General features: G+C 45.3%; 1 protein-coding gene across 1 annotated transcript; it reads left to right on the top strand.

Annotated features, from left to right (window-relative positions):
- Window positions 1-1,489: 1,489 nt before the first annotated feature.
- GABARAPL1 (GABA type A receptor associated protein like 1) lies at window positions 1,490-10,878 on the top strand. The gene is made up of 4 exons (XM_075508968.1): window positions 1,490-1,747; window positions 5,512-5,590; window positions 6,581-6,699; window positions 8,131-10,878. Exons 1-4 carry the CDS (start codon window positions 1,658-1,660, stop codon window positions 8,194-8,196), a joined length of 354 nt encoding a protein of 117 aa, XP_075365083.1. The 5' UTR covers window positions 1,490-1,657; the 3' UTR covers window positions 8,197-10,878.
- Window positions 10,879-23,774: the final 12,896 nt, after the last annotated feature.

Raw genomic sequence — 23,774 nt, 5'->3', positions numbered from 1 at the left:
CAGGCAACTCAAGTGTGCATATCAGCGTATAGGAATAAAGCCACCAGTACTATGAGTTTCTTGGGGTAGCCTAAAGGATTTGTAAGAGTACTTCTTGAAAAAGACCAGGGCTTTATGTTCCCCTGATCCTGGTTTTATGATTAAGGAGCATCCAGCTTGCTCTTCAATTTCTTTGGGATTCAAACTGACTCTTTGCTATAGTGTGGATTTTTTCCATTCTAGCCACACTTGTGGAAGCAGAGTGCCAGCAAAACAGCAGCAATGTCTTTTCCTACCCTTGTTCGTTCTGAGTCAACACACTGGCACAGGGTTGAATCAGATATAGGAAACCTGGGTCCTCTCACCTCTGCCACTGGTGTGGCCTTGGAGAGTCACCTTATGCATCCGAGGCAGTCTGCTGTCCCACTCAGCCTCTACTAGTACAACTAAAACTACCACACAAATTAAAGCTCATCCTTGGGAAAGTTCTGCTTCTCTGGATGAGGCACGCAAAGAAAGAATTATTTGATACACTCCCATTCATTGTCCCCACGGTAGCAGCAATTAATTTTTGTGCTGATTTGAGCATGCTGATCCATTCATTAATAGCTTCTCTTTTGCTGGTCAGTAAATAATTGTGAGCCCAACTACTCCTAGAAAAAAAACAAAGATATTCCAAGTATGCATCAGCTGAGTAACTGGGCTAAAATTGGCCGGCTATTTTGGCTTGTTTGCAGACAGTTCCCTTTAACTGTCTGCTGTTTGTAACGTGCATCTGGCCTGGCACATTATGTGACACCCTGTCTGCCCCTTGTTGTTTAACTGAGATGTTATAAACAGGGGAATAATCCAGATCCAACAGCGACAGGGACAGTCACGAAAAGTAGCATTTTTTTTGGTCTTACATCTCACAGCCACTTTAAGAATAGGCCAGGCCCATTACCCCCGCTTTAGACAAGCAGAGGCATTCAAGCCCCACGCAGGGGACACCGAGCCCAGGACCCCGCCGAGCCCCACTCCCACGCGCGGAGCGCCGCCCCCGCCGCCGCGCCGGTGGGGAGAGAGGGTGGAGCAAGGCGGCCGTCCCCGCAGTCCCGGGTGGATTACGTGCCTGCTCACGCTGTATTTATACCCCCTGAGTCACGCTGCGGGGGTTGCGGCGTTGCTCAATCGTACGTTTAATTTACTGCCTTTAAAAAAAAAAATAATTATTATTTTTAATTTAGTATTATTTATTTATTCAATTTATTATTTATTTATTGCCGCGCAATAGATCAACGGACAAACAAAAACAGGCGACCCTGCGCGGCGCCTCCCCCCGTCACGCGTGGGCTGGAAGGTGGCACATCCCTTCTTGCCCCCCCCCTCCCCGAGACGTGAAGGGTTTGCACCTTCCCCCCGCCACGGGCGGCGTGGACCCGAGCCCCGCCCGCAGCCAGCGAGAGCCCCCGCCCCGGCGGCACCGTGACGGCGGGGGGGGGGGGGGGTGGGGGGTGTGCCTCCCCGTGACGTCACAGCGCCCAATTTGCCGTCAGCGGCTGGTGCGCTCCCGCGGCACGGCTCGGGGTTGCGCTCCGCTGCGCTGCGCTTGCGGGGGCGTCCGGGGCTTCGCGAAGTACCCGGCCGTAGCGGGGGGAGCCGCAGCAGCCCTCGGGAGGGAAGGTGACCGCCCGGCAGCATGAAGTTCCAGTACAAGGAAGACCACCCGTTCGAGTACAGGAAAAAAGAAGGGGAGAAAATCAGGAAGAAATATCCCGACAGAGTCCCTGTGAGTGTGGGGTGTGAGGGCAGCGGCGGCGATTGCTGCTGGCCCGGCTTGCCTGGCAGACCTCCTCGCTCTGCCGCCTTTGTTTTCCTTGCCGGCTGTCGTCTGCTTCTTTCTTTATTTTTTAAGGCAAAAGAAATGAGATTAGTAAAGATGATTGCGATCTTGATGTTCTGATTCTCATTCCAGGCTGCTTTTCTCTTCCGCGCAAAGCTGTGGCTATTTATTATGTAGGAAGGTCTGTCTTCGTGGGTGGGTGCGGGGGCGCCGGGGTGCGATACACCCAGTTTTCTGGGATCCGCAGTAACTCGACAGCGAGAAGGCTGCTCATCTTCTTGTGGCAGCCTGCGTGCGTGGGGTTGGGGGGTGGGGAAGGAGCTTACCATTCGCTCTGTAAAAATGGAGGAGAACAATGAGTGAGGAGTTAACCGGCTGCTCTGCGTAGAAGACGAGGTCTGTGTCCGTGTCATCTGATACTTTCCCTTTGCTTTTATTTTACTTTCTTTTGGCCTGTCTTTTCGATATAGTCTTGCTCTGTTCTTTTCCTTTGCATGAGAGAAAAATGATACTTCCCAGTCTTTCTGCCCTCCTGTTTAATCATCCTGTGGAAAAAACGTCACTTGGAAAACAAGGTCATCTTCTAGCTAAACTTTGCTTCCTCATCCTTAGGTGTGCCTGTGAAAAACTCCATCCCTTTGGAGTGCCTGTGAAAAACTTCTAGCTTTATAATTACTAATAATAATTGGAAAAAAGAAATGACAAATCAAATTAATTGTGGGGTTTTTTATTTCCATTTTAATAAGCGTTTTGCAAATGTTCTTTCTTTCCATCCCCACTGGAGAGGTCTGTCCTAGATTTACTGCCCAGGGGTACTGCATGCAAAATAACTTAGACTCCCCTGTAAATCTGAGGTCAAGGGGGAACAGTTACACCGCATGTTTCCCCTGCAGGCTAACACCATTTTTTATCTTGGGAGTGGCCCTCAACTGGACTTGCAAAAGTTTTGGGTGCATTTGTCCTAGCTGGTTTTGGGACCCCTGGCGTAGCACAGCAGGTTGGAGCATGCAGCGAGTCAATGGTGAAGTGTGTGCGGTTCTGTGGTTTATGATGAGGACCGCAGAGGGCTCTGTAGGTCAGGAGTGAGACAAGCTGTAAACTGAGGATTAACATGGCAGATTGTACAGCAGATCATGATAGATGTGTCTGGAAGAGCATGCGGGGAGCCCAGGACCAGATCTGGTCTGGCAAGAGGTAAAAGAGGTCAAGATAGGGGGGCATCAGCAGATCTTTACAGAGAAGGCCAGCACCAGAATAACAAGGTGTGCTGTAGTTAAGGATAAATGAAAACGATGCATGGCGAGGCCCAGATGTGAATTGTCAGGGGTAGCCTGTTGTCAGAGCTGCGTACAGAGCAAATGAATGCAGCAGACAACTGTTCTTTACATCACTTCTGTTGTTGCCCTTCCGACAGCAGGATCCTTGAAGATGACATCCGTTTGGCTGCCTACACTGCAGTGCCCTGATACATCTCAGCATTTTGCTGAGATTATACTGTTGGATGGTCCCACATTACCACAGTCACCGCCCAGCAACAGCAGACATACAGATAATCTTTATCTGCCCTTTGGATTTGTTTTGTAGGTTTGTTTTGTGTGTAAAGTGTTTAGTGCTTCAGAAGAGATACCTGTGTTACCAGGCAAACTGGCTACAGTTGATAGATTAGCAGAGCAACGCCATTCCTTCCCTGCCTCTTTGCAAGAGGGAGATCAAGCTCAGTGATGATCTGGTTTCAGTCTTTCCTAGGGGCTTAGAAGCCCCAGCACTCTCACCTCTTCCTCATAGGCATGACTTCTTTTCCTGCATTATCTAATGACCAAGATACAAGGCACCCTTTTGAGTCGGGGTAGTCACATCAGTGCTGCTAGCTAGCAGTTCTGCTTGTCAGTAGTTTTTGAAATTGGAGGGAAGAACTAAAGGTTTCTCTCCACTGCAATTCATTGTGTTAGAGACTGCCCTGTTGGATGTGTGGGTAAAAAAATGTGCAAAGTGCTGTTGCTGTTCAGCCTGCACCTGTTCAGTGAGATTGTGGAACTGGCCTTCCTTCACAGCACTTACCAACTGCATCTTGTATGGAAATGCATGTCCTACCACAAACTACCTGAAAGTGCTTGACTGCCTTGTACTAATTGAGGTGCTTGAAGTTCCTGAAGTAGCAGAGACAACCACGTTTCTATTTTAAAAACAAATTTAGAATTTTCAGGGGTTTTGGCTGTGTTGGCGGCATCCAAATGGAGCACAGTGAAGAGATGTCCAAGCTAGCATCTCTACTGTGTGACATGCTTTGCGGATATTCACTTGGGTCTAGAAGGAGTGGAGCTGAATTAGCATGGCATTTTGTCCAGGGTAAATACACCAAGCTCATCATCGTAACTTTTTTCTCTGGCACAGTGTCTCACTGATGTGACACTGCCATTTTGCTTACAAAGAAGGCTTAGTCCACAGCAGTTCAGCCTTTTCTGTTACACAACAGATACAGTTGCTGATTTGGGTTGCCAAAGAGCTAAGGGAGCATGGAGCCCTTAGAAATTAGTCCCAAAGTGTCTCACGTGGAGTATTTACAATTATAGAGTCTAACGGAATTAAAAAGTTGAGGATATTCAGAAAATACAGCTTCTTGTTTAGATGGTCAAAATGGCTTCTGCAGAACAGCAAGCCACATAGATTGAATCATGTAATATATCTCTTACCAGTTCAAAAATACATATCACCAAAAAAACTGCCTTCAATTTTTTTCTGCACAAACCCAGTAGTTCCATGGAAACATACCTCCAACCTTTGGAAATGTTTCCAAGGCTTTTCATGGAAGGAGATCAGGTCATTTTGGAATACTTCCTGCTTCTGAGGTAAACATTTTGCCTAGCTCTGGTAACAAAAATTTTCCCGTAGCAGAAGATCTCTTTGTCTGTTTGACCTTAAAGCTGCTGAGCTTCATATTTTTCTATGTTGTAATGACATTAGAATATAATGAAGATTAGTATTTTGTGTCAGAGGTCTCTGTGGGTCCAGCTGCCCACATGGTAGACTGTTTTTTAATTATTAGATATTTATATGAATAAGGAAATGTCCATAACTATATGTAGTAGGGAGAATAACCTTAAAGGATATGAATTTCAGAGTAGAAGATAACTACTGAAGAACTGGGGATTAAAAAAAAAAACATTCCCCCATGAGCTGTAGTTTCTCTTTAATTCTTTGCTTCATTCTAGAGCACTTGGTATTGGTGAATGTAGAAATTAGGATGTGGGACTACTGGGAGTAAGTCTGATTTTGTGCTAGGCAGTTTGGAACTGTAACCTGGAAACAGTTCAACTTACTTGTGATACTTCTTGTGTTCATGTATTAGCCTCCTGGCAGCTCCTTCATACAAAATTAACCTGCATTGGGACCATCAAGGTGACCTGTTTTTTTTTTTTTCTTGGCTATTACGGTTTATTTTTAGGTCTGTTCCAGTCTCCATTTTTTACTTACTGTGCTTACTACTGCAGTCTTGGGCTCCCAGCACAGCTATTGCCAGTGATTTTAAGTCATCTTCTTACCTATCTGTTCTTTAATGTTGTGTATTTGTTATAGATTAAATAAATTTCTAAAGGCCTGGTAGCACCATTGCTCTCAAAGGGTAATACCCTTTTCCACTGATGCTTTTTGGTCCATTTCGTTTCATGATACTCATAGGTTGTTTTTTGCTTTCTCTCACTCACTCTCTCCAGGTAATTGTGGAAAAAGCACCAAAAGCCAGAGTACCCGACCTAGACAAAAGGAAGTATCTTGTGCCTTCTGACCTCACAGGTAACAAAGTCTACCTCCTTTCTTCCTGATTTTTAGTGAAAAGGTCTCAGAAGTGCTTTTTAGTCTATGATCAGCACCAAGAAAATATCCAGGCAGGCTCAACATCTTACCATTACCCCAGTTTACCTGGCTGTCCATGTTATAATTATGTACCTTACAGCCTGGATTACAACATGCAGCATTCTCTGAGATCTTCTGAGGTATCCCACTGACCACTGACTTAGCTAACATGCATGTGTCACAGCTGACTTCTGGCCATGATGAAAATGACTGAATTGTGTATCATAGGCAGTAGCATAATTATCAGTCCGCGATGACCTAGCTGCAGAGTTGCCAGAGGCTGTATCCTTGTGCAGGAAGAGGCAAGTTCTTGAAATAGTCTCATTGTTTTCCACCCCTGTGGTTGGAGTCATGGCTACAAAGTTCCTTTCCCGAATGGTCATGGCCATTTTGTGTATGATTACATTTGTTTTCATTTGAGAACACGCATGAGTTAAAGGAACAGCATTTCTTTTTCTTGCAGTATATAATGGATTGTGGAATACTTTCTTGTGCAACATAGCTCAAGCAAATAGTAAGGAATTTGTTTTCAGGAATGTTAAGTCCATTTACACCAAGGCTATATTCTCTAAGGTGTCTTTGATCTATAGGATTTAAAGGTTAAGCTAGTTAGAGGTCTTCCTGCCAATCCCTGCAGTGAAGCATTCATACCATAGTAGGTGGAGTGTGGATTTAGAGGGTACATGCCCTGAGGCATGTACCTGAGAAACTGCCAGCTCCAAGTGGATTGGCTGCTAACGTGGTTACAGTCATGAAGTTACTGCTTCCTTTCCTGCATTGTTCGTTTTTCCCTACTTTTTACATACAGCATGTGAATTCCACCACCAAAAGAAATAACCATGGTTAGGGTAAAAAAAAAAAAAAAAAAAAAAAAACCCAAACCAAAACGTTCTTTCTGCATCTAAGGCATTCTCCTCTATTTCTCTTCAGTTGGCCAGTTCTACTTCTTAATCCGAAAGCGAATCCACCTGAGGCCAGAAGATGCCCTGTTCTTCTTTGTCAATAATACCATCCCTCCCACCAGTGCTACCATGGGCCAGCTCTATGAGGTAAGCCTGGCCCATCTCTTTCTCCTTTTGTTGGAGTGTCCCGAAGAATGCATATCCTCACTGAAGGACAACTGAGCACTACTCAACTGGCAGTGGGTGCAGCTTGGTCACAGATGCCTGAACATGGACCCTCTTGGCCTGGGCTGTATCCCGTCATCTGTTTAGGGAAGTTCCATCCTGCAGTTATAAAGAGGAGCCTGGGGAGCCTCATCATTGTGTTTGTTTGCTGGTTGAAAGGGTTGTCGTATCAGGTGGTGAATAGTTGCCCCAGCAGTGATATGTTGGTCCTACTACTTTAACTAAGTATTGAAATAAACTGCATATATTTCAGAGGAAATACTGTGTCTGGGGTGGAGGGCGGAACATACACACTAGCTTTCCTGTTTATACAAAAGAGATTTCCTTTTAGCCAGTAAAAGAACACAGTATCACTGGGCAACCAACTGTCTATAAATACGTTGTCAAGGAACACTTATTCTTTGTTCAGAATTACTTTTTCATAGCTTGTACTGTATATGTGAGGATTTTGTAGGACACTGTGAACAGCATTTCTACTGAGCAGGGTTATTTGATTGACCTTAAAGGCATATTCTGTGCCCATCAGAGGAATGTTCCTCAATTATATAGCCATTATATCATCGCTGGTTTGCAGCCTGGATTGATTTCTCCTTGATTTCTCCTTCTGCATTGTTAGTGTGTTTTAATAGGAGAGCTCCAGTATGGTGCTGTGAGCCTTATTTGACCTATCACTTTTTGACAATAACTGGACAATGTGTATGCGGACTGATGAAGATAATATAAGATTAACACACACAGGGAGTCTTCCATGTCTGGACATGTAGGAGGAAGGAATGTCTAACTGTCCACAGCTGAGATCAGGACTCTGTTCCTGGCACTCTGCAGACTTTTTGTGTCAGTGTAATCACTTCATATCTCAGCTTTACTGACCTTATGTAAAACAGGACTAGAAATACAGCCACTTGTCAAAGTGTTCTGAAAAATGACAAATATAACCACATTTACCAAATACTGAAGTATCGAGAGGTGATTTTTGATTTGTTAAAGCCTTCCAAGTCTCTCCTCTCAATCTTAAGGCTGTACCAGTGCTGGGATTCTGCTGCACAGCCTGCAACAGTCAGAGCTCTTTCTGTTGCACCTTTGCAACACACTCTGGCTATGGCTCTTCAAGTAAATTCACTGTGTCCAGAAATGTGACATGCCTGAACTTAGAAGTAGAGCTGTGGCCAGAGGGAGGAAGTTGCTATATGCTCTCTTTGGTATGAGAAAGTGAAGCCTTCAATATAAAGGGAGAGAAAAGTTAAAGAGAGGTTATGTCCTCTTATTGTTACAATGATCTCTTGGTTGGGCTTTTTTGCATATAATGAGTTACAGGGCTTTTGTTTGTTACTTTCTTCCTTTTTCCCCTTGCAGGATAACCACGAGGAGGACTATTTTCTCTATGTGGCCTACAGCGATGAGAGCGTCTATGGCAAGTGAGCACCAGCCCCCCAGGCATGCAGGCGAGATAGACTGATGGAATGGATTTCGGGGGGGGGGGGGGGTGTTGGAGAGGAGGAAGGAGAATGCCTGAGAAGAGGGGAGGAGAACTGGAAGTGAACCACATGCACAATGCCATCACCTTCCATGCATTAATTATAACCATTATTTTTTAAATTGAGGGGAGGGAGGGGAGGGGGACAGTGTATGAAAGGGTGAACTGAAAGGCTAACGAGGGGTTCTGCGCTGAGAGATGGGGAGACTCCACTGTTCGTAGTTCTTCTCTTGCCACAGCTGGAAGTAGTTAGGCAGTACTGGAGGCTGCTAGACAAGCCAGTGTGGTGGAGCTCCGGGAGAGTGACTGGGCACGATGGCCATTTTTGTGTAACCCTTTCATTGGATGATGGAGGCATGCCATGTATTGTACACTGACCTTGTCACGCCTTGCCCATGGCATGGGCTGCAGTCCTGTGAGCATTCAGTGAGCTGTGAAATACTTCACTCTGCCCACACAAGGCTGTCCTGCACTGACAGTCCTCACTCCAGCTGCTACCTGTGAAGCGTTTCAAGAGTATTGTGTTTCCCATCATTTCCATCAGTATTAGAAGGGCTAAGTCTGAGGGCTGGGAACTGCTCAGCTGTGAGACGTGAAGGTTGGGGAAAAGAAGGAAGGATTTTATTTTTTTCCTTTGTTGCTTTAATTGCAAGTGCTAGACAGAAAAATTTGAGACAACCCTTTTGTTCTTCTCAGTGAAGCCAACTGATAAACTCATAAGCATAGGGCTAGAAAGAACCTCAAGAGAATGACTAGCCCACTCCAGCTCTGAGACAGGACTGAGTATACCAAACATGTCCATCATGGCTGCTCATGTAACTTGTTCATAGTGAATTTCACTGAGGCAGATCCTGGAGGCTACTGAGATTGTCTGTTCAGTTCCTAGCTAGCCTACAAGTGAGAGCGCTTTTCTTGCTACCTAACTTTAGTCTCCCTTGCTGTGCATTAAGGCAACTAACTGCTAATGGTCTTGTTATTGGTGAACACAGAAAATTATCTATCAGTGTTGTCCTTGTACCAATTTTCTGCAGAACTGAAAATGGCAGAAGTCCTGTGGGTTTAGCCTTCCCTTCCATGTCTCATCCCTGTACAGCTCTTGTACCACATGCACAAGCGGAAGAAATCAGTCGCTCCCACGTGTGTTTTGCTGGCTTTTTGTGATTGGGCAACAGTGCCACTCTTCGCTACAAGAGAGGTGCTTTTAGACTTGAAAGGGAAGGGGAATAGATTCTCCATAGTTTTTTTTTTTATTTTATTTTTAGCTGGTGGTGTTCTTAGAAAGGTGCCAGATAGATGCTGTCCTGTGCAAGCCTTATGCTGTCATGCCAAAGCAGTTTCTTCCCAGTGGCACAAACAGTAGATTTTCCCATAACTGCCATAACTCTGATGAAGGGATGGGGTTTGGGGAGTGAGCTTTCAGGAAAATTCTGGGGTTTTATCTAAAAATCAGAGAACTGGACCTGAATTACTGTAAACATTCCTACATTTAAGGGAGGGACCAAGAGGGAGGAAAAGACAAGAAGGATGAAGACAGGCAGATTCCAAAATAAGTTGAGGGTGTTTGCTCTATTTATATGAAGTTAGGTCCCAGTTTTCTGCATTCTTCAGGAATGAGAACTCAAGATGAGTGCTTCCCTGATTGTGGGAGACAGGAAATCAGGTTTCAGCCTTCTCTGACTTTTGTTCCACAGAGGTACACGAGGCAGAAGAGCAGGCTGGGAGTGCAAAGTGGGAGTCACTGGCAGAGCTGTGTGAAGGTCAGGGAAGGCAGCGTAGTGGGGCAGGAGGGTCACTGCCTGTGTGGTATGGGAAGTAGCAGAAGAATGGGAGAGAAAGGAGGGAGCGCAAAGGATGTAGACAGAGGAGTCATAATGGGCAGACAGAAAATGGGGGAACAAAGGATGAAATGAGTGGGTTAGTATTCCCATTTTTCATTCTGAACTTCAGGTTTGCTGCTCCATCATGTGCTTATCTGGAATAAATGTGTTTGGATGAGTTGTAGCCACTGCCAACTTAGATAACTTCAGTTTATGCCTGCAGTGCTCAGTCCTCTCTTTTTGGCCCACTCTCCTCCAATTATCAGGCTCTTTTCACATCCTTTGGGTGCAAATCTGCATCAGTCTCTTGTTTTAGGAAGCTCTGAATGTTCTGAAGCAGAGAACAGACCCAGGAGGCTTTCTAGGGTAGAAGACGAGATGCGCGCAGATGGTGTGCATCTCTCTGCAACTGTCCCACTTGCTCACTCGCGTGCTGCCAAGCACGTGGTTCTGTGTTGTCTCAAATGAGCCCGTGCTTAGGCACACTCAGGGGAGAAAGAGTTGGCATCTGGGGTGCTTGGTTTTGTGTTCAGACCTCCCCTCCCCTTCCCTCCCACTGCTGGGTTTATAAGTGACGTGTGGGACTAATCTCAGCCGTTTGTTACATGTAGAGTTTACAGTTTAATTTAATTATTTTATGGTTCTTTTAACTGGATTGTGGCATTTACTTCTGTTTTTGCGCTAGTCCGGTATTGTACGAGATAATGATGGTAATTCTTTTTTGTGTTGGTTAGCTGCAGGTTCTTGTAAAATAAAGTTCATACTACTTGAGCTAAAACAACCAATCAATAAAGATGCATTTGAAAATCACAGGCTTGGTCCAAAATGAGTGACTGTAGCATTTCTCCCCACATGTGTGCTTGTAAATAAAGGGGCAGCTTTGTCAGAACTTCTTGCTGCTACTTTTTCCCAGAACCTCAGATTTCCTCCATCCTGTCTACCAGGAGAAGTCACATCTCTCCTTTTTTTGGTTGTGTTGTCACACACACACACGGCTGTGTCTTGCCGTGCCACCAATGTGAACTTCAATTAGACCTGGGTGACATGAGAAGGTCTTAAGGAGCGTAATGGATGCACTGAGGCGTTCTCTGCCATTTTAAGGCCCTGAACAGTACTGGCCAGCTGACGGGGCCCCGAGGGCACCACCAGCCCTGACTGTCCCTGCCTAGCCCCCAGGGCCACCCCCCCCCCCTGCCCATGGCCCAGGACCCCATCGCAGCCCCCCCTGGGCCGTCAGCCCCTGCCCCAGCGACACTGCAGTAGGGCTGGTCTCCAGCTCCCACAGCCGTGCCCTGCCCAGCTATGAGCCGCACCGAGCCAGGCCCACAGGGCCCAACCTCAGCCCATCTCCATCCCCACAGCCCTGCCATCGCCGGGCCAGATCCTGACCCTAACCTGCGGATGGGATTCCCATCTTGACCTGCCTCATCACCATGATGAGCCTTGCGGTCGGGGCTTGTGGCTGGGCCTGGCCACCATCCCTGGGCCTGCCCCGCTCCTCACATTGGGTGCTGTAGGAGGGGTCCTGCCGGCCATGCTCCTTGGGGAGCCGCTAGCCCTCACTTGTCTCGTGACAGCTCGGGCCGAGGTGGGGCTCCCAGCCACGGGCAGCAGGAGGCCCCGGGGAGGCCCCTCAGTGCCTCAGGGCCCTCTAAAGGTAGTAAAAGCAGGGATAAGGAAATCTAGGACTCGTTGAAAAGTAAGCCTGCAGTGGCGGCAGCTCTAGGCTGCTTTTCCTTGCAGATATTTGTGTGCTGAGAGGGAAGGAGCCCTGCTGGGAGCTGGCGAGACCAGCGGGTGCCATTTGCTCAGCGCCGTAACTCTGCGTCAGGCACCAGCGGCACATGAGGAGGAAAGGGATGCGTGATGTCGTCTGGGGAAGTGACGAGAAACGCGCCCCTTCTTCCGCCTCCCCACTCCTCCTCGTCACCTGCAGGTTTGTGTGGGTGCCGCTGGCTGGAGCGGCAGAAACAGGCTGTGCCGATGCTGCGGAGCAGCGACCATCAGCGCTCGCCCTGCCGCGCACTGAGCGAGAGAATTGCTTGGAGTGCTGAAGTCAAGAGTTAACGACACTGAAACTCACAGGAATAAAACTTGCTAGGCCTAGTGGATCTTCTCTTCCCCACTCCATGCGGGGCGCAGCCACAGTGTGAGCTTTTGTTGCTAGTGCTGAGGGAGAGGCAGTAATTCATCCTGCACCATGTAAACTCGGAGGCTGCCCATAGCAGCAGTTTCTGCGCTCGTATCCACCACCATGACTAAAACAACCTCCCCTTGTATGGCAGAAGGGTGCTGTGACTCCAGCCAGATGGCAGAGATCAGCTAAAACCTTACGCTATCAGCCGAAATAATTTGAATTTCAGCTTCAAACATAGTGCAAGTTTTGCTGTCTAGGTTGTGGTATTGTCTGCTGGCTCAAGTAGAAAATGGCTATGGAGTTGTATCCATATCCAAGCAGGCCTCTCCCACTCCCCCTCTCACCCCTTTCCTAGGAAAATGGTGCATCAGTGATGTTTGCACCTGCCATGCTGCTTTGCATGTGTGTGTCAGTGCCGTCACTGTGAGAGAAACAGCAGGCGGGCGCATTTGCTGAATGTGATTTGCCTGGTCCAGATGTGAAATGTTAGCCTGTGCTCAAAGGCTGTCACCTTTATTCTGTGGGTTATGGAAATGGGATTGGAGCAAGGCCTGTGGGAAAACTTGGGGCTCAGCTGGTTAAGAGAGGTTAAGTAATTAATACTCTGCCTCGGTCACTATCGCTGCACCTGGGATCCTTTCTCCAGTCACCCTGATGCGTGCCTTGGAAGAAAACATTCTCCTCGAGCAGAGAGTAGCTAAGGAAAAAGATGGCCTGGGGCATTAGGGCCTCACAACATCACCGGGAGGGTTATCTGGGCTAACGTAACGGGTCCCAAATTATGCAGAAGACTGATGTTTTCACTTCCACAAAACAGTCATGTCCAAGATGAAAGAAACACTGATTAAAACAGAAATAAGACTACCGGAGGGAGAAACTCCAGCTCATTCCTGTCACTCAGTCTCGGATAAACACTCCCCCAGGATGAGCCACAGAGTGCGACCAGAGAGCTCATTGCTGGCAGGGCACTTGCAGGACAGACCCAGGCAGAGCATGGCTGACTACAAACAGCAGCTGCCCCAGCTTGTGCTGTCAATCTTTAAGAGGATGTTGCAAGTCCCATGGTATTTGTGTTCCTGGGACCTTCCATGCATCCCAAAGCACAGCTTATGCCTGGGTATACATGTGTTACAGAAATTAGTTAATATTCTCCTGAAAAAGCTGGATCTTGCAGCACCTTTCTGTAAAGTAAGAGTCTGATTCTCCTTGATTTTGCACTCTGGCCAATGTCATCTGGATATTGTATTGTTCTTTGGGAATTAAAAATTGTTAATAAATGCTATAAATAGTGATACATGGAACAGCAGAAGAACATAAAGATCCTCATTTTCAAGTGAGGGCATTGCTAGAACTGCATTAAGGTTGAATGTACTGGATTATTAGCTGAAGGAAAAACTGATCTGATTCTATGTCCTGCACCTTATGCTGGAAATACCACACCGTGCTCACCCCAGACACACTTGTACACACATATGCACCTTTTCCGCCATGCATCACACTGCATTAAACACACGTACGTCTTCACATGCTGCACTGGCCACATCATCTGTGCTGATTTTGGCCGGGATAGTTAATTTTCTTCATAGCAGCTAGTATGGGGCTATGTTTTGGATTTGTGCTGGAAACAGTGTTGATAACACAGGGATGTTATAGTTATCGCTGAGCAGTGCTTACACAGAGTCAAGGCCTTTTCTGCTTCTCAAACCACCCCACCAGCGAGTAGGCTGGGGGTGCACAAGAAGTTGGGAGGGGACACAGCTGGGACAGCTGACCCCAACTGACCAAAGGGATATTCCACACCATATGACGTCATGCTCAGCATATAAAGCTGGGGGAAGAAGAAGGAAGCAGGGGACGTTCGGAGTGAAGGTGTTTGTCTTCCCAGGTAACCGTTACATGTGATGGAGCCCTCCTTTCCTGGAGATGGCTGAACACCTGCCTGCCCATGGGAAGTAGTGCATGAATTCCTTGTTTTGCTTTGCTTCCATGTGTGGCTTTTGCTTTACCTATTAAACTGTTTTTATCTCAACCCACGAGTTTTCTCACTTTTACTCTTCCAATTCTCTTCCCCATCCCACTGGAGGGGAGAGTGAGTGAGTGGCTGTGTGGTGCTTAGTTACCAGCTGGGGCTAAACCACAACAATTACCATGTCAAAATCCATTCTGTGTCTTCAGTTGTACCCCCTACCACAGTGAATTTGTATGCATTCCCATGATACACTGGCAAAATCCACGCACTTCCTATACCAAGCTTTGTATCACAGCTAATATGCAAAACATACGAGTCCGACTGTTCACCTGTAACACATGTAAGCAGGAGGGATGTAATGGAGAGTGTGATATACACTGCACTCTTAGAATATAGTTCAACTCCCCACATAGATAGCATGTATGAAAAACACTGCAGAAAGGGAAGAAAAAGGAAGATGCATGCATACACCAAATATGACACTTTACAGGCCTGAAGTACAGCCACTCCATCAAATATAGTGTATCCAGGCAATCAAGATATAGAAATACAGCAAGATATAGAAATACAGCAAAATATACACCTGTGCATACTGGTTTTCACCCGGCTCTTATGATGATGGGCAAACATACATTGTGCACTAACGTGTATTCAGTGCAACTGGAGCCAACAACCACGTGGCAAGAATGGCCACTGAGAAGTGTAAATCAATAGGGAAACATGGGATGGAAAAAATGCACAGGGTAATAATACACAGTCATGGGCTTCAGGTGATTACAGAAAAGATTGCAAGGGTAAAAGTAGGAGTGAAAAAGGAACCTGGAGCACTCAGAAAAGGTACTGCAGTCTACACCCACTAAACTGCCTCTTATGTGTGGAGTGCAAAGGATGCCAAGAAAGCATCACGTTATAGGAAACCTTGGAGGAAAAGAGCCCACTACCTACAGCCGTATTTCAGAGGTGAAGAAACAGTGGTCCCTCTTTCTTCTATCCTTTGCAATTGAAGGTGAAAATTAAAGTCTGGAAAAGCAGGACCCTTCTGACTAGGACTCGATTGGATTGGGAGAATAGGAGGGAGGTAAAACTGGAGTATCAGCAGTTTGTGGAGGGCAGATGAAGGTAATAGACTGGCAGAGCAAGGTGTGGGAGGAGAGCAAGAACAGACTAGTGAAAGGGCTGCAGGATATGAGTGAACCTGGCAGAATTGAGTGGGAAGCCCAGCACTGGAATAACACAGTGGCTCCAAGGCAGGAGTGAAAAGATACAGACAGCTTAAACTAATGCCAAGGGTATTGCACATAAAGCTCCTCCTAGATCAGGTGTGTGGTGGCTCCAACAGGTGCTTGTGCATTCAGGCTGCTGTCACTACCAGTAGAACTGCAGCTGTGTGTAGGGCTCATTCGCAAAGCTGAGTATCTGGTGAAGCTGAGGTTATTTACCTACCTATCTCTCTATCTGGTCCTTTTGTGCATAGTCATTACAGTAGCCATCCGAGCTCCCTATGACCATGTGCTACTTCAGTGCTATCAGTTAACCTCTTTGACAGTGGGGGGACAGAGGTATGGGGACAGATTAAATGCCTTTGCCAGACATCACACAGGAAATCTGTGGCAGGGCGAGGGAGTGAACAGTTATCACAGGGATGGTCCTTTTTCTTAACAGCTATTCTCAGCAAAATAAGCATACAGTTGAAGGAGTGGTATCACCGTGCAGATACAAAAGGCAATAGAGTCAAATATTTAGGAGAGAACAACTAGAAGACAATGGGCAAAACAAGCCTTTTAGAATGAGAGCCAAGAAAGGCAGGAGTCAAGCTGCAATGCACTATGTAAGAATGTATATAAAAATGATGGAGAAGATGCTAATACAGATTAGAATCTGAAATAAGTATTTTTCCATTTTACTGTGGTTGTTCAGATGTAACATTGGAATATTTCAGGTGTCACTCACAGTTCATTTGTTCCAGGGGGCATACAACAGAAAATGAGCAGTGACAGGTCTGATCATATTTCATTAATTCACCATATTTTATTACTTCATATTTTATTAGTTCATCATATTTTTATTAGTTTATCATATTTTATTACTTCACACTTGTATAACAAGTTCTATGTGACAGTCTCAGTATTTTCAAAAATACTGATCTATTCAGCCTCACAGCAGCCCTGTGGGGTAGCTCTTATTGTCTCCAGCCTGCTGCTGGGGAAATTGAGGTGCAGAGATGTGGACTGGTGTGCCTCAAGGCCACACAACAAATTATAAGCAGAGTTAGAAAAAAAAACTTGTCCCCCTGATCTCTAGCACCTCTAATAACAGGATTATACTCATTACACAGTAAAATTTGAAATGTGGATTCTGTATATTCATATTATCTTTCATTAATGAAAGAAACCCGTCATCATCTTTGGGAACACAGCATTGTAACATTTTGATGTTCTGCCATTTGTGGACTGGAAAAGCTCTGATTTCTTTGCTAGAACCAGCAACAAGAAGGTAGCTCCTACTCTTGACATACTGCCAAGAAAACACTGCTGAATTGTCTTTGAGCAACAGCTCTCTCCAAAGCTCATTGATACATTTATCAGTGCCTTCTTTCTCTGGAACAAAAAACAAATCACAGTGCAAGCCTGGAAAAAATGTGCATTTTCTTCTTGTCATTTGAATTTTGTTGGATTTTTCTGGCAACTTACAAGTATTTAATATCTGCTCTTCTATTCTATTATGAAGATGTTTCACAAAATTTGCAAAAGGATTCAAATGATTTAGAAGCCTAAGTGTAATTTTGAAAATAATTTAGGCATTTAGCTCTAGATCTTCAGGGCTGAAGTCCCACTCACTCTTGAAAAATGCTGAAATAAACACATCATTGTAGCCACAGACTTTCAGTGATATTTTGTTTTGTAGTATTTTTAAAGACATAGTCACATGACAAAGCAGAAAGAAATCTTGATATTTTTGAAACTATATAGCTATATGCAGCTGTGGTTGTCTAAATAAAAATCAGGCATAAGACACTTTTGGAAATGTTATCCTCTTGGGATAGCATTTCCTGGCTGAAAAAAAAAAAAAAGAACTGAGCTTTTTAAAATCTGTACATTTGCTGTGGATGTCATGGAGTTGTGTTTCACTGTTAGAGAGTGTTTCACTCTTAGAGAAAAACGTCATACACTGTCTTGGCCCCAGAAGATGAGAAAGCACTTATCCAGTGGTAGAGACTGAAGGCCCTAAGGCTGCCTAATAAAATGGAGAAGCAACATTAAGTTAACATCACTGCAGTGACTGAAATATTTTTGCTTCTTATAAAAGGTTTCAGCTTATTTTGCCTCGAGGATGTCCTGTAAGAAAACTGCATTTCCCCAACTCAACCACAGGGCAAAATACCTTTTATTAAAACTTTGACTGTTCCAGAAAGCAGAATCAAATGCATATTTGGACCAACTTCTGAGCTCTGGAAAAATCACAAAGCTGCTAAGACAGATTCATATTTTAGCATATTCTTTTAGTGTAATATTCTCATATTTTTCCAGAAAGCAGAAAACACATCCAAGTAGTACATCCCAGGTAGCATGAGCTGCAATTTGCTGTAGCGCACTGACACTCCTCTTGACTCAGGCGTTGCAGGTTGGTTGTTCCCACAGCATGGACATTTTCTCCTCTTTCTGCAGTTGGTGTTGGGTTGTCCAGACTACAAAAATCTCCTTGAAGGTACCTCCCTGCAAAGGATTCCTGGTCAGAGCCTGCCTCCCAGAGAGGATCTGAACATGTCATCTGGTCTAGCGGCATATTCTTGAACAAGACAGTAAAGAAAAAATTTTAAAAGGAAAGTAAGCTGTGCTGGGTAATTTAGGGTGAAGTAGCCACAAGAAAAGAACACCACTCAGTGACTTAAGATCTAAGATTTATTTACTAAGGAAGATAGTATTAGCAGGTGGCTGGCAATTTCTAGCTACGAAACACGCACGCACACACACACACACTCTCTCTCTGCAGAACACACACCCCCCAACTGAAAATTCCAGTATGACTGTGAATGGCACCATGGACTCAGGGCAACAATACTGTACTGAGCATAACTGGCAGGGTTTCTGTAACAGGGGGTTGCAGGGCTGCCGTGTGTGTGAGGAGTCAGTGAGCTGCCCCTTGCCAGTCACAGCTACTTCCAGCTAACTCTGAAATGGATGTGAGCAGCCCATGGTGCTCCAGAAACCTCAGCCTGTCAGAGCCAGTCAGAAGATCCATGGCAGAGCATGTGGCACCCCTGCTCAAACAGATTTAAGAAAGAGCAGCACCCACAAAGGGGAGGAGATATGTGAGGAGACACATGGAAGAAGACATTGCTGGCGACATTGCTGCAGATGCACCTTTTGAAGGAGAAGCTCCATGCCAGAGCAGGCACACACCTGAGGGACTGTGGCTTGTGGAGATCCCATACCAGAGCAGGGACACCCCCAAAGGGACTTCAGCCTGTGGGTGACCCACACCAGAGCAGAGGAAAATGAGTAAAACGCATGGACTGGCAGAGAGAAACCGTTACGTTCCAGCCTCAGCCTCCTGCACTGCCATCACATCCCTGAAGGGACTTGGAGACACTGAGTGTAATGCATGGCAAAAACAAGGGAAGTTGGGACCAGGAAGGGGTAGGAGTGATATTTGACTGAACTTGAGCTGAGGGAGGAGCTGAACTTGGGGGAGGACTGAACTTGAGCTCAAAGAAGAGGAAAGGCGTTTCCCTAAATGTTTGTTTAATTGTTTATGGTTTTTTTTTTCCTCAATATCCAAATCAGTAATCAAAAGTTTGTGCTAGCTGACAATAAATTAAATTAAATAAAATTCCCCAAGTCAAGACTGCTTTGGCCATGACAAGTACACTTACTGCAGCTGGTAAAAGTGTCCAAGACCTGCCTGGTGGCCCAGCTTGTATATCTAGCAGTTCCAGGTCAAGCTTAGCCTTCTGTATGATGCTGTACATCTGGGGAAGTGGTTCCTTCCCTCAGCGACAATAATTTTCACTATTTATTGATGCCTAACTGAGATGGCCAGAAAATTACCTCATTTTCAGGTCAGCCCAGGCAGCTTTAGCTTTCTCCATACGTTAAGCCAATTAATGGTCTTTTCTGGGGTGACTAATATGTTACAAGGATGTAAAGTTGTTAAGAGTTCCTCTGTGCTTCTTATTTCTTTCTGTTGTGTCCCTGAATAATTTGGAACAGGGCAGATGTAGTTCAGAGCTTTGGGCAAGGTTTCCCCATAACAACTATTTGTGCTTTCCTTGTTTTTCCCAGTACGTACCAGAATCATCTGAAATGTTAAAGCTGGCAAAGCAGTTCAGGTCTTATTTTGTCTGAGTGATAGTTTTGGGCAAGTTTCACCACATGACAAGCCTAGCCTCCATTTCCAAAGGATCTCAAAGCAATCTACAGAGATTGATACTAAAATGGTCATCCTACTTATGGAAAGGCAGCTGTTCCTTGAGCTGCAGAAAACAATCATAGATCAGCTAGTTACAGGGTAGAAAAAGCAGAATAACATCAGGTCTCTGAAGCAGGAGGTGGGGGGATTCTGTCTGCTAGAACTGGGTCAACACTTTCATAGAATCATCCACTGTCAGAAATACTGAAGGTAATTTACTATTATTCATAAGCTTAGTTTGAAGATTATTTTCTGTCTCCAAATAGCATGGGTTTTGATTGGAAATATGAAAGATGTAAGCCATGCGTAGTGTGGGAGTTTTAAAAGCAGAAAAATGGAAGGCTAAATTATATAATGAAATAACAGAGAAAAATTATATATGCTGGCTACAATTTGGGGATAGTGTGTTTTCTGGGGAGTTTTGTACTGCCTCTTAAAAAGTACAGAAAAAGAGACAGGGTGAACTAGTCTAACCCAGTGTGAGACAGAAACCTCCCAGTTGTTGCAGTTTTGCAGTTTCAGACAATTGTTATCATAAGCATTTTCTTTTAAAAACTCATGTTTCAGTCAAAGAACTCAAATATCCACTGTTTACGTAAGATATTTATTTGTCTCCCTGATGGGGTGTAGGAGTTGTGAATCTCCAAAGTGTAGAACAGAGATTATAAAGTCATCCGATGGGACAGATTTGGTAATGTTAGTGCAGGACCCAAGACCACAACATTAAGCTGCATTCAGTGCTATGAAGTTTAAAGGCTGTAACCAAAACTTGACTCTCCTGGGATTACAGTGTAAAGGAGAATAGCCTTATCCCTCCAGCTAGGCAACAATGACAGTAACTAATAAACTCCTCTGGAGCAAGAAGTAGCAATGAGTCTCTAAAGGATAGGAGAGAGCATCAAAGGAGACATAAAGGATTTACACTGGGAGAAAAATGTTGGATGCTTGATCCTGCTTTCACTGGCATTACTGAAGAACTTCAGTTTGGTTTCTATGAGAGCAGACTCTGCATCCAAAAGCAGAGACAAGGTTCTGCTCTAGGCTACATTCATGGCACTGAGATTGGTAGAGTTGCACAGAAGCAAATGACAGTAACATCTTGCCTTGTCTGTAAGCACCAGCTTAAAATCTCTCTCCTTCTCCGGCATAAGAACAAGTAATTTGATAAAAATCAGGTTTCCTTTATGTTAAAGACTGTTCTAAGTGACTCTTTTTTTTTTTTTCCTGGAGACTGTTAACACTTTTTTAACATAATCAAACACATTTGCATCAAAATACTTGGGAACGTCTTCTGCCAAACTTGTGCATTAGTAAATGTTATTCAATTTACTTTTTGTACAAGGATATATTAATAGATTTCATAATGATCTCATTTCATTATAATTTGCAAACAAAACCGGAACAACAGAATTAATTAAAAGCTCTGACTCTCCTGTGTACGTTATTTAAAGACAACTGACAAAACTCCGGTCAAGGAGAAATAAAAAAAAATTAAAAGGGAATTATTTTAGCCTTCTACTGAACCAGATGAAGAAAAATGAAAAGGAATTAATTAAAAATACCAAAATACAAGTCTGCAGAAATATTATGTTTAATTGGAAGTTTATTTCAAATAAATTACTTACTGTTAGTTAATTACTGTTGCCAAGCATATTTTAAAGGTTCAAAGTGCTAAGAACTGCCAGGTCTGGCAGAATTGTGCTCATTCACATCTGCTCCTGTAGGAGGTTGATAAGCCAGGGTTATTTTACACATATGATATTTTCTTCTTCTTTCCAAAATAGCTGGATAAAATAACACCTACTCGCAGAAGTTCTCAGCTGAAAATCAAGTTGAAAGTTCCACCCCAAACCAGTACCATGAGTAGTGGAATAAATGGATATTTCACCCTTCCGATACCCAAAATGCTGGCAAAACTGAAGTTCTTTGTTTCCAAGCAGAAAAACTCTTCCTCTTCAAAGTTCAGTGAAAAAATTCCTTTCTTTCTTGGTGGGAGTGAAAATGAACCCAAGAAAGCTTTGTGGTTGTTGTCTGTAGGTCTTTATTACAAATGCTTCAGCCTATAGATGGTGCCACCCTTCTTCACTTCCCATTTCAGTCATCATCATATATGTCAGGCTGGAAAATGCTGTTGAGAGGAGATTAATACTGGATTTTATACTGGATAGATCCTACCTAGGGATAGCCAGCTTGAAAGAATATAAAGCAAGGTTGCTGCTTCTTTGCTTTTGTGCTCTCAGTGGACCAGCTGGGAAACAATGCAAGATGTATGAAGGAAGCTGGGAACTAGATAGAAAAAACATGTTCTGATTGAACTGATATTTCATGACAAGTCTTATTGGCCAGCAAAGCAGCAGATATGAGACACTTGGCTGGGTCTGACATATGTCACCATGTCAGGGTGTTCACAGCCCTCAAAACGTCGTCCATTGCTAGCCCTTGTTCTTGTGGGGGACTTCAACTTACCAGATGTCTGCTGGAATACAATACAGCAGAGAAGAAACAGTCTAGGAGGTTCCTGGAGTACGTGGCAGACAACTTCCTGACACAGCTGGTGAGTGAGCCAACGAGGGAAGGTGCCCCGCTGGACCTCTTGTTCACAAACAGAGAAGGACTTGTGAGCCATGTGATGGTTGGAGGCCGTCTTGGGCAGAGTGATCACGAAATGATGGAGTTTTTGATACGTGGAGAAGCAGCAACGGGGGTCAGCAAAACTGCCACCTTAGACTTCCGGAGGGCAGACTTTGGCCTGTTTAGGAGACTGGTCGAGAGAGTCCCCTGGGAGGCAGCCCTAATGGGCAAAGGAGTCCAGGAAGGCTGGACATTCTTTAAGGAGGAAGTCCTAAAGGCACAAGAGCAGGCTGTCCCCAGGTGTCGAAAGACGAGCCGGTGGGGAAGAAGACTGGCCTGGCTGACTAGAGAGCTCTGGCTAGAACTCAGGAAAAAGAGGAGAGTCTACGACCTCTGGAAGAAGGGGCGGGCAACTCAGGAGGACTACAAAGGTGTAGCAAGGCTGTGCAGGGAGAAAATTAGAAGGGCCAAAGCTGAGCTAGAGCTCAATCTGGCTGCTGCTGTAAAAGACAACAAAAAACACTTCTTCAAATACATTAGCAGCAAAAGGAGAGCTAAGGAGAATCTCCAGCCCCTAGTAGACGGGGGAGGGAACACAGTGACCAAGGATGAGGAAAAGGCTGAGGTACTTAATGCCTTCTTTGCCTCAGTCTGTAATAGCAGGGCCAATTGTTCTCTGGGTACCCAGTCCCCTGAGTCAGAAGATAGGGACGGGGACCAGAATGGAGCCCCCATAATCCATGGGGAAATGGTGAGTGACCTGCTGCACCACTTAGACACTCACAAGTCTATGGGGCCTGAGGAGATCCACCCGAGAATACTGAAGGAACTGGCAGATGTGCTCACCAAGCCCCTTTCCATCATTTACCAGCAGTCCTGGCTAACTGGGGAGGTCCCTGCTGACTGCAGATTAGCTAATGTGACGCCCATCTTCAAGAAGGGCCGGAAGGAGGACCCGGGGAACTACAGGCCTGTCAGCCTGACCTCGGTGCCGGGGAAGCTGATGGAGCAGATCATCCTGAGTGCCAGCACACGGTATGTAGAAAATAACCAAGGGATCAAGCCCAGCCAGCATGGGTTTAGGAAAGGCAAGTCCTGCTTGACCAACCTGATCTCCTTCTATGACAAGGTGACCCACCTAATAGATGAGGGAAAGGCTGTGGATGTTGTCTATCTAGACTTCAGTAAAGCCTTTGACACGGTCTCCCACAGCATTGTCCTGGAGAAACTGGCTGCTCATGCCTTGGACAGCTGTACTCTTCGCTGGGTAAAGAACTGGCTGGACGGCCGGGCCCAAAGAGTGGTGGTGAATGGAGTTTACTCCAGTTGGTGGCCGGTCACAAGCTGTGTTCCCCAGGGCTCTGTGCTGGGACCAGTTCTGTTTAATATCTTTATCAATGATCTGGATGAAGGGATCGAGTGCACCCTCAGTAAGTTTGCAGATGACACCAAGTTGTGCGGGCGTGTTGATCTGCTGGAGGGTAGGAAGGCTCTGCAGAGGGACCTGGACAGGCTGGATCGATGGGCCGAGGTCAATTGTATGAGATTCAACAAGGCTAAGTGCTGGGTCCTGCACTTGGGCCACAGCAACGCCATGCAACACTACAGGCTTGGGGAAGA

The sequence above is a fragment of the Mycteria americana genome, chromosome 1 (genome assembly GCF_035582795.1).
Source record: "Mycteria americana isolate JAX WOST 10 ecotype Jacksonville Zoo and Gardens chromosome 1, USCA_MyAme_1.0, whole genome shotgun sequence".
NCBI lineage: Eukaryota > Metazoa > Chordata > Aves > Ciconiiformes > Ciconiidae > Mycteria > Mycteria americana.
The sequence above is the reverse complement of the archived record's forward strand: the minus strand, read 5'-3'. Positions and strand labels throughout refer to the sequence as shown.

Coding starts and splice junctions, on each gene's coding strand:
- GABARAPL1 (XM_075508968.1), top strand. CDS start 1,658: ATGAAGTTCCAGTACAAGGAAGACCACCCGTTCGAGTACAGGAAAAAA. Junction 1,748..5,511: donor AATATCCCGACAGAGTCCCT/GTGAGTGTGGGG, acceptor CACTCTCTCCAG/GTAATTGTGGAAAAAGCACC. Junction 5,591..6,580: donor TGTGCCTTCTGACCTCACAG/GTAACAAAGTCT, acceptor ATTTCTCTTCAG/TTGGCCAGTTCTACTTCTTA.